Source organism: Aulonocara sp. 'chitande type north' Nkhata Bay, linkage group LG3, assembly GCF_057382095.1.
Source record: "Aulonocara sp. 'chitande type north' Nkhata Bay isolate Kocher_YH1m ecotype deep benthic linkage group LG3, A_spYH_male_GT1.1, whole genome shotgun sequence".
NCBI lineage: Eukaryota > Metazoa > Chordata > Actinopteri > Cichliformes > Cichlidae > Aulonocara > Aulonocara sp. 'chitande type north' Nkhata Bay.
Window position 1 is genome coordinate 23,752,941 of NC_141346.1, and position 11,183 is coordinate 23,764,123.

At 45.5% G+C, this 11,183-nt stretch overlaps 1 protein-coding gene across 1 annotated transcript; it reads left to right on the forward strand.

The window, feature by feature from the left end:
* The first annotated feature begins 275 nt into the window (after positions 1-275).
* On the forward strand, positions 276-4,718 carry LOC147334667 (lactose-binding lectin l-2-like). Its single transcript, XM_086287389.1, has 9 exons — positions 276-356; positions 492-568; positions 1,021-1,047; positions 1,549-1,575; positions 1,688-1,732; positions 1,866-1,972; positions 2,050-2,184; positions 2,273-2,381; positions 3,070-4,718. Exons 2-9 carry the CDS (start codon positions 508-510, stop codon positions 3,144-3,146), a joined length of 588 nt encoding a protein of 195 aa, XP_086143515.1. The 5' UTR covers positions 276-356; positions 492-507; the 3' UTR covers positions 3,147-4,718.
* Positions 4,719-11,183: the final 6,465 nt, after the last annotated feature.

The following is an 11,183-nucleotide window of genomic DNA, read 5'->3' on the forward strand; positions in this document are numbered from 1 at the left end:
CGGCACAGGTGTGGTGTCTCTGTGGTCTATTATTGTTAGGACTAGCCACAAACATAATGTGTTGTACACGTCAAGTGACATGTAGAGAGAAATCCACAATAGACAATGATTATTTGCTTTTGTTTATATATCCACTGCCTTGAGTACACATGAATGTTATAAAGTTTGCTTTGCTTATTCTGGAGAAAGGTCAGGTGAGCTGTCTCTGGAACAAACAAATTCATTGGATAAGGATGAGGGTGTTGTCAGGCAAATAAAAGCTTTGGATCATGTTTGAATTAGTCATTTATACTGATTTGAAGCTGCATAAAGTTCCTGAACGCAGGCAAACTGACACTGAGAAGGACAAACAAAAGGTATTTTCACAGAAGATTTCTTTATTTTATTATTAATTAATAATTAATAAGTATCTATGAAATATCAGTACAGTACATTATGAGCTGACTGCAAATGTAACATTTCCTAATATATTTTTCATATGTTATCATCAGATTTAATTTCTGCACCATGAAGATGCTGACTGTGTTTCTGCATGTGTGTGTCATGATGACTTTCACACACAGTCGATGTGAGTATTTAAAACACAGAAGTTCCTCTCTCACTTTTTCTACATTATCTATACATGCACACTGTATATATAGAATATACATGCAAAACATAACCAGAGAATGGAATATCTTAAATTTTGTTTTAAACCCATGTTTGTAAGAAAAAAAGTGTCAAGGCTTTGCAAAACTGAATTAAACAATCGGAACTTTTTCTTTGTCTAAACATGAATGAGAATCATTGTACAGTAATTTCATATAATATCTAAGCCTATGTATAGATATACCATGACTATACTGTATATAAGGACATGCTGATCAATTTGAGTTTGATTTGTTTGCATTTTGCCAATATCGCTTCACTTCTGTGAGTAACTTGCATCACAAATTTTCTACTTCTTTTTAATCACTTTTGTTACTAATCACAAACAATATTTGTGTGTCAAATAAAATGTATTTTAAACTGTCTTTGCAGCTGTTCCAGAGGAAACAACTGTACCAGGTGAATATAAAGGTTGTCTTTTAGTGGGAATATACTCTATTTTGATCCACTAGTAAATAATTAAAGCGATTAATCTACAATACTAACTGCAACCAAAACCATCAACTAATGCAGATGGAGACTGTTTGGGAGTACTGCCATAACCTTCACTTGGAGTACATTACTTCTTTTCTCCTCCAAAAGTCAGGCATACAGAAAGTCTACACAGCAGACTCATTTTCATGTGTTCTTCTTTATCTACGATTTGTTTTTAAAAATATTGTACAATAATGTAATATAATACACATTATAAGCTTGTGTAATCATACATTTATTATACTGTACATAAAGACATGCTAAGTGACATAATTCTTAGTTTACATTTTGCTAATATCTCTTCACTTCTGTAATTTACCTGCATTTTGTATTTATTTTTAATGTTGTAAAACGTAGAAGGTAATCAATGACACCACAGCAATGATACACTGAAAAAAATATCTGTGGTTCAAACTGTCTTTGCAGCTCTTCCAGAGGAAACAACTGTGCCAGGTGAATCTAAAAGTTGTCTTTTAATGAGAATAATTTTTTATCCACTAGTAAATATTGAAAGTTTTTACCCCATGAAGTTAATTGCAACAAAAGAACATTTTAACTCATGCAGATGGAGACAACTGGGGAACACCACCATCTCCACCATCTACAGAAGGTGGGTATACTTATTGGAGTATATGGATTTATTTTATTTTTTTTCCTTCTTTAAAATTCAATTTGAACATAAGGAAAATCTACACTTCAGACTCAGTTTCATGCTTTCTTCTTTATTTGTTATTTGTTTGCAGATGACTCATTTGGGGGCTGGCATCCATCTTGCCCAGATGGATGGAGTATGCACAGTCAACAGTGCCTCATCTTTGTTCCAGAAAACATGACCTGGGACGATGCTCAGGTAACAAGGATGACTTTTTTCCTATTAATAAATCTTACATTTTCTTGGTCACTCCATGCTGTTTATCTCCATCGTAGAATAACTGTCACTCTCATGGAGGACAGCTTGCATCTGTGTATGATGACTTTCAAGCTTATGAGATTCAAGCGGAGCTGAAGCGTGCTGGACATGATCATGGAGAATTTTGGGTTGGAGGCCATAATAGTCCAGGGGTAAATAGCACGATGTCTAAGATTTTGAGAAACAATTGTTTTTTTTTATGAATATGAATTTATATAATATTTTATTTTGCTTTAACAGAATCCTTCTTGGTCCTGGAGTGATTATTTGGGAATGTCTGCTTTTGCTGACTTTTGTAATGGAGACACAGCCGAAGATGAGCACCACTGTTTGCAAATAACTTTTACTGGTAAGTCTGTCAAGTGTTTAAAAAAACAAAACAATCTTATTTGGATTCATTTATTTTGATTATCACTTCAAACTCATTACTACTCTATCAAGTGTTTTAAAAGTATGTATTAAAGTATATTTTTCTTTTCTTATTATTGCACTGAGCATTGTTTCTTATCCTAGAATATTTACAGTTTGTGTTCCCAGTGATGCATCATTAAATAATTGAGATTTTAGAAATAAAAAAAAAAAATACAGTGTTCTGAAGTTACACAAAGCTATCATGTTATGTTCAAAACTTCTATGTACTGGGTTATTAATATGTGGATTAATGTTGTCCACTCACTAAGATGTTAATTGTGCGGTACAAAAAATAACTGTAAGTATTGTGTACAAACATGGTGGGTGAAACAGATTAAAAAGACAGGGACATTTATATATAGGCACAGAACACTGAATTGAGTAACATAAATGGCTGTGAATCAGGAAGTAAAACAGCTAATCACTGTTTGTGTCAGTCTTCTTGACAAATACCCTTTAATGTAAATACCATTACCATTTACAAATACTGTAATTTCACAGTTAGTACTGAACAAACTAAAATTACACTTATTTGCTAAACATTGTCACCCCATGTTGGAAACCTTTTTAGTCTGAGTAGCACTGACTGAGTGTGATTTTTGTGTTTTATTTTGGTTTTCTTGCAGAGGAAAAGAGTGGATGCTTAGAGAGCATGGACTGTGAAACTGAGCTCCCGTCTATCTGTGGAAACATTATTATGTAATTGTGAATCAACTCTATAATGCATCAGTAAAAAGCACAAAGATCTGTGTTTTTCTTTCTCAGTGCTGTTTCTTTCTCTGTATTTCCACACCATCGCTATGATGCAAGCAATCAGGCATCATGTGCAATGAACTGGAGCTGAATTTTCTGTACGATTAAAAGAAAGCTTTCTGTAGACCTTTACTTTGTAGAGTGAACTGTATCTCATTCTTAAATTAAAACTGTTAGCAAAAAAAACAAAAAAAACAAAAAAAAACAAAAAAAAAACAAAAAAAACAACTGTTAGCATTGAAATTTGTCTGTGAGTTATTCACCACTAACATTAGCAAATTGAATACAAAATGGGGTTTTTTAAAGTTTATGTCCAAATGCCCCAAAGGAGCTGTGCCTTCCATGGATGAGATGTTTATTCATGGTGACATAGAAACTGTCAATCATGTTCTTCTGACAGCCAGCAGGGTGGAGGTATGGCTACCGACCCTGCTGGTTACAGAGATGTTCCTCCAAACTGCAGCATGTCTGGGTTAAGATAAGGAAAGTCAATGGTAGACACCAGAATAGGCTGCAGTCTGACTAAAGTATTGTAACCCACGCCCCAACCACTCAGGGAGGAGTTGAATATGAGTGCAAATAACCATAACACACAGGAATTTCAGTTGACTGTGAGTTTAGTTATCAACAACCTCAAAAAGAAATTACAACGTTGGCCCTTTGCTAAATAAACTCACTGAAAACTCATTGCTCTTAATTATCTGAATTATCCATTTAAAACATATTTGGTTAGGTTGCAGCCTTGCCCTTCCGTTTGCTCCACAGATTTATAAAGCGGAGATGATTGTCAAGTCAGAGAACAGAGAGGGTAACACTTTATAACTTGACACGCAAATAAAGCACAAGTACCCTGTACTTACTTAAGGAGACACAAATTCTTCTGTAAATAACTTTAAGTATCGTAGCAGCCTAAGTAATTACTAAGTAATTAAGTAATGCTTAAGTAATATTCTGCATAATGAAAGTCTGCCTATTCAACTCTCTCTATATATTACCTTTAAAAATTAATACAGTAATAATCACTTTCTTCTTCTTATTGGAAAATATACATTGATACGAACAATCAAACTTTGTAGACCATAAGCATAATCTGACCATATAATAATGGAGACAAGGAGAGTTATTTTCATTAAACTGTAGTTAAAAAAGAAGAACATGAAACAATTCCATAACCCTTAAAAAAATAAGTTTTAACAATACATTACCATATTGTGGCGTGTTGGGGGAGCGGCTAGTTCTCTCCCATCATGCCTTGGGACTGCTGTTTGGATGTTCTTGTTTTGTTGTTTATGGTTACACTACTTTTAACTGTTATCTTGAATGTTGTGTTTGTACTGCAGTTCAAAGGCACTTACAGTGTTGTTTTATAGAATGAATGCAACCATGGGTGAGTTCTGTTATGCTGTTGATGACCCTCGAAGCACAGTGTAGCATCAGTGTGTGTTGTAATAAAGAGCTCCCCCTACCAGCTTGGGGTTGAATAACAATCTCTCTCTGTGAGCTTCTTTGTAAAGATTCCTCTGCATGCCACATTGGTGTCAGAAGTGGGATTCCAAGAGCATGGCCACTATTCTGAAAGAGGAAGAGGAGCTGAGGAAGATTGAGGAGCTTATCACTCACCTGGAAGCAGTGAATGGAGCACAATTGAAGAAGCGGGGAGAGCCCCGGGCAGCAGCAAGCCAGCCAGGGGAAGATCTGTGGGGCTTACCAGATGGAGCCTCACACCCCCGCCCACTGGGGAGCTGTCGGAGCCGCCAAGGCATGCTGCAGGCTCCAAGACCACGAGCGACCGGTCAGCCTCCACTCATGGTGATGCCTGGGAGCAGCACACCCTCATCGTTGGCAGCCGAGGGGGACAACGCCAACTGTCTCCAGGACCAAGTGCAGCCGCCACTGCCATCAGAGGCTCCTGTTCGGGGGAGCATGAAGCTGCCACGCTATAATGGGGAGGCAGGGCCCTGCAGATCCTCATAGATCTTCAGCCAGAAGAGGGTTTAAGTTGGCCTGCTGTTGCCAGAGCAATGCAGAGCAGGTTTGGCCTCCGTACACATGCAGATGATGCCCGAGATAAACTTGCTAGCCGCCCACGGAGACAAGAGGAGAGTCTGGGTGCCTATGCTGCTGACCTACGTCTTTATGCACGTAGAGGGTACCCTGCTTTTGATGCTGCAGCACAAGAAGAGCTTGCTCTCCAGGCTTTTGTCCGGGGTCTCCAGCCAAAAAGACTACAAGAGCACATCCGTCTGCATGCACCAGAAACCCTGGTGGCAGCTCTAACTGAGGCCGAAAGAGTGGAGCATGTGCTCAGCCCAGGTGCACGCAGCCCTGGCATAAGTCACCAAGTGCGCCAAACAGACTACGAAAGGAGCGACCAGGAGGAGGAGGCCCGCCAAACCACCAACACACCACCCTGGCGATCTTGGCGAGGGAATAGGCGAGCAGGAGGCCAATCCAGGGGTAACTGCCATCGGTGCGGAGAACCAGGCCACATCGCACGCTACTGTCTAGCACCAAGCCCACAAAGCTTGGCACCCCAGCTGCCGTTAAACTGAGGCGGGGTGGCACAACGGAGGGACTGCCCCCTGCCACCACTCTGTCCTCCGAATCACAATTGCGGGTTGGCCGGCTTGGCCAGACACGGGGACTGTATCTGGACTGTGACCTTGCCGGCACCACCTGTAGAGCCCTGATAGACACTGGGTCCACGCTCTCCTTAGTACAGGCTGGAGTCCTCCCTGGTTCTGATGGCCCAATACCGCAGGGTTGGCAGCCTACTCAGCTCCACATCACCACAGTCACGGGGGAGCATGCCAAAGTTAAGGGGGAAAGATCCCTCCCGGTGACTGTTGCTAACTGCAGCGTGGACCACCAGTTCTGGCTAGCCAGCATCCAGGACCAATGCATCATTGGCCTGGACCTGCTAGCCAAATGGGAGGCCACAGTGGACGTGTCCCGAGCAATCCTTTACCTGGGCACGGAGGCTGTGAAGCTCCACACCACAACGGAAGTCCCGCTGCCTGCCTCCACTTTTTCAGCCAGCGTCAGGAAGCCTGAGGACCTGTCACTGCTGGCGGGGGAAGGGGCCTCCCCTTCACCAGCAGTACCGCAACTGTCTGCAGAGACCAAGCAAGCTGTCGAGGACCTATACCAGAGGAGCTGCGAGGGTCTCCAGGCTGATCAGCGACGGCAGCTGCGAGAGATACTAGACTTGTTTGCCGACATCTTTGCAGCCAAGGATGAGGACTGCATGCAAACCAGCCTGGTACAACACGACATTGACACTGGGGATGCACGGCCCATCCGCCTCCGCCCTCGTCGCCTTCCCCTTGCCAAGCGTGCCGCAGCAGAGCAGAAGATCAGGGAAATGGCAGAGGCGGGCATCATCGAACCCTCAAACAGCCCCTGGGCAGCCCCGGCTGTACTGGTTCGGAAAAAGGATGGTACCTGGCGGTTTTGTGTCGACTATCGTCTACTCAACAGCATCACACGCAAGGACTCCTACCCATTGCCCCGGATTGACGATGCCCTCGACGACATTGCTGGGTCCTGCTGGTTCAGTTCCCTCGACTTGCGCAGTGGCTACTGGCAGGTGGAGCTGACGCCAGAGGCCCGCCCAAAGACTGCTTTCTCCATTGGCCAGGGACTGTGGCAGTTTAAGGTGATGCCCTTTGGCCTCTGCAATGCCCCAGCCACATTCGAGCGCCTAATGGAGAGGGTTCTGGCTGACATCCCCCGCGACTGCTGTGTGGTCTACCTGGATGACCTCCTCGTCCACGCGACAGACTTCGAGAAAGCCTTGGCTAACCTGACTGCTGTTTTCCACGCTATCCGCCAGGCTGGCCTTCGCCTCCACCCCAAAAAGTGCCATCTCTTCCGAAAGGAGACGACCTTCTTGGGTCACGTTGTGAGCGGAGCAGGGGTTTCCACTGACCCTGCGAAGGTGGCCGCTGTGAAAGACTGGCCCATTCCGGGCAACACTGCTGAGTTGCGGAGTTTCCTTGGCCTGGCATCATACTACCGGCATTTCGTCAAGGACTTTGCTACCATTGCAAGCCCCCTGCACTGGCTCACACAGAAGGGCCGGGAGTTCCATTGGAGTGAGGACAGTGCCGTGGCATTTGATCGGCTCCGATCTGCACTGGTTGAGGCACCGGTGCTAGCCTACCCAGACCTGCAGCTCCCTTTTGTCGTGGACACCGATGCCAGCAACACAGGGGTGGGGGCTGTACTGTCGCAGGAAGGCCCTGAGGGGGAGCGGGTCATCTCCTACTACAGCCATTCCCTCAGCAGACCGGAGAGGAACTATTGTGTCACCCGTCGAGAGCTGCTGGCCATCATCCTGGGTCTCCGCCATTTCAGACCCTACCTCTACGGGAAGAAGTTCCTCCTGCGCACAGACCATGCGTCCCTCACTTGGCTGCTCAGCTTTAAAGAACCGGAGGGACAGCTAGCCCGGTGGTTGGAGACGTTGCAAGATTACCACTTTGAGGTCCGTCACAGGGCGGGACGTCTCCACACCAATGCAGATGCCCTCTCCCGACGCCCTTGTGAGGAAAAACAGTGCAGGTACTGCCAACGCTTGGAGGACCGGGAGGGCATGACTTCAGTGATCGCGTCACCACAGGGCGACCCTGAGAATGACTCTGTTCCAGGTGGGCATTGTAGCAGTCTTCAGGTCCAGTCCGCCGCAGGGGATACTGAGGGTCTGGAGGCCATGGATCCCCAACAGCTGCAACACGACCAGAACCAGGACCCTGCCCTTTCCCAGGTTCAGTGTTGGATTGGAGCCGGTCAGAGACCATCATGGCCAGAGGTATCTGCACTGGACCTCGAGACCAAGGCTCTCTACTCCCAATGGGCCAACCTCACAAACCGAAACGGCCTCCTCTATCGCTGCTGGCAGGCTCCCGGGGGTCACCGTGAGGTCTTCCAGCTTGTGGTACCTCAACAGTTGCGGTCCAGGGTGCTCCAGCTGGTTCATGGTGCAGCGGGGGCAGGACACTTTGGAGTTACCAAGACTCTGCGGCGACTCCGGTCTCGGTTCTACTGGCCCGGGTGTCGCCAGGACGTAGAGCTCTATGTCCATCGGTGTGATGCCTGCACGGCTCAGAAAGGGCCTTCCCAACGCTCTCATGCCCCCTTGCAGCAGTATCAGGTGGGGGCTCCCATGGAGCGGGTTGGTGTGGACATCCTGGGACCCTTCCCCACCACTGACCAGGGGAACCGCTACGTCCTGGTTGCCATGGACTACTTCACTAAGTGGCCTGAGGCCTATGCAGTCCCTGACCAGAGTGCTGTTACCACTGCTGAGCGTCTGGTCAACGAGATGTTCTGCCGGTTCGGGGTACCAGAGGAACTGTACAGCGACCAGGGCCGGAATTTTGAGGCTGCGGTGTTCAAGGAGGTCTGTCAGCGGCTGGGTATCAGGAAGACCCGGACGACGCCACTGCACCCCCAAAGCGATGGGTTGGTGGAACGCTTCAACCGCACCCTGGCCACCCAGCTTGCTATCCTGACCTGCCACCAGCAGCGTGACTGGGATCAACACCTTCCCCTGGTCCTAATGGCCTACCGTTCTGCAGTCCAGGAGTCTACTAAGTGCACTCCAGCGGCCTTGATGTTCGGTCATGAGCTTCGTACCCCAGTGGACTTGGTGTTTGGATCTCCCCCCGGGCAGGAAGTATGCGGGGACCCCGGGTTGGACTACCTCCACAACCTCCTCGCTCGGCTCCGAGAGGTGCATCAGTTGACCAGGCAGGCTCTCCGAGATGCAGGCTCCCGGCAAAAGCGGGCTTATGATACCCGCTGCAAGGGGGAAGGACTTTCGCCCGGTCAGCATGTGTGGGTCTACAGCCCGGAGAGGAAGAAAGGGCTTTCTCCCAAACTGATGAGCCAGTGGGTTGGACCCTGCACTGTTCTTGAGAGGCCGTCTGACGTGGTCTACAGGGTGCGGCTGGTCAAACGGAACAGGGTGGTCGTACTCCATCGCGATCGCCTGGCACCCTATCAGCCCTTGAGTCCATCCAGGGAGACGTCAGGGTCCCAGCTTCAACTGCAGGCCCCCAACCTGGCCTCGGAGGCAGCTGGGGGACCCACGGAACGTCCTCAACGAAGCCGTCGCCTTCCCCAACACCTCAGAGACTTTGCTATGGACATGCCGGTTGCTGGGGACAGCTAACCACTCAGGTGGGGGCTGTGTGGCGTGTTGGGGGAGCGGCTAGTTCTCTCCCATCATGCCTTGGGACTGCTGTTTGGATGTTCTTGTTTTGTTGTTTATGGTTACACTACTTTTAACTGTTATCTTGAATGTTGTGTTTGTACTGCAGTTCAAAGGCACTTACAGTGTTGTTTTATAGAATGAATGCAACCATGGGTGAGTTCTGTTATGCTGTTGATGACCCTCGAAGCACAGTGTAGCATCAGTGTGTGTTGTAATAAAGAGCTCCCCCTACCAGCTTGGGGTTGAATAACAATCTCTCTCTGTGAGCTTCTTTGTAAAGATTCCTCTGCATGCCACAATATAAAACAATCCTCACACTCAGAGCTCTCGTGGAATTCACAAGTTCTTTTTTTTTCCTTTTCAATTTGAAAAATGTCTTTGACTTTGTGAGCAAATCTCGGAAAACTTCCTCAGACTGTCAGCATATTTCTGCATAGTCACCCGAACTAGTAGAAAAGCAATGGGCTCAAATTGTGGTCATAAATATTTTGTACTTGTAAATCACAATGTGTAGTTGTGAGCTGAGTTTTGAAACCTTATAACCAATTTTTTAACTTTGCTCTGAATCTGTTTTTCCTCTATGCACATTTAAATCTGCAATGTGTGAGTTTAGCACTTTAACATTTAAACCTCGAGAAAATTTGGTAATTCACTACAGAGAACCAACTGATTTAAAGCATGAGGGAGTGGTTCAGGCTAAAATAGTCATTCTGATGACCCCATGAGGACCAGACTGGATAACAGCAGATCTTTGGCAAGGTTTAACAGCTGGGGGGGAGAGCCTGGAGGAACCAATGCTGTAAGAGCTAAATAAAAACACACCCACAAACATAAACAAACATACACAGGCAGGGAGAAAAAGAGAGCGAGAGAGAGGGAGTCAGAGAAGGCAGGTTAGCTCAGGAAGACTCCGGGATCATGACCTTATCATATTGTGAAATATCCTGCAAAACGAGCTATGGTCTACTAACTTTGTGTTATTTGAAGGTTGAATGAAATTACTAAGAAGTTTAGTTAGGTTTAACAGGTCAGCTTGCTTTAACAATAATGCACTATGTTGCACTGGTGCACACTTACTGTAGTGTTCCTGGTCACAAGTACAGCTTGCTGAATTCCGTTGTGCATATCCACCAAGAGAAGTAAACCTTAGGTCAACAGTTGTGTTTGAGCTCGTTCAAAAGGTTTTTTAAAAGTGTTCTTAACATGTTTGCAAACAAAACCTTCCCTTATAAACCTACTTTGTTTTTACAGCTTTCCAATACAACAGCCTCTTGTTTAGATAGTTGAAGGTTTCTGGACTGAACCTTAAGAGACTTTATTGCCTGTAGTTGAAAATGCAATGTCTGGTGAGTTTTATTAGAAAGCAAACCAACAGCGATTGTACATAAACTCAGTATTATCTCCTCAACTGGGCAACAGTCTTGGTTAATTGGTTCACTCATCATGACTAACTGCAGTTTTAGTACAAAAACAGAAACCTGTATCTCCCAGTGACTAGGGCTGGTGCTCCACCTCCCCCGGCTGATCTAATATCAGAATCATATTAAGTTCATTTAAGATATATTTTATTTTTTATAGAGCAGTCTCAGAAACAACAGTCACCTTAAGGTCTCAAGTCAACTTGTATTACAAGGCCCAACAAAATTAGAGCGCAATCCCAATCAGACAGAAATCATGAAATTTCATTTCACAAGAGCACTTTCAACAATCAGTGAAATTCTGTTTCTCCTAGATGAAAAGGACTGTAGATAAAGTGCAAGAATTATG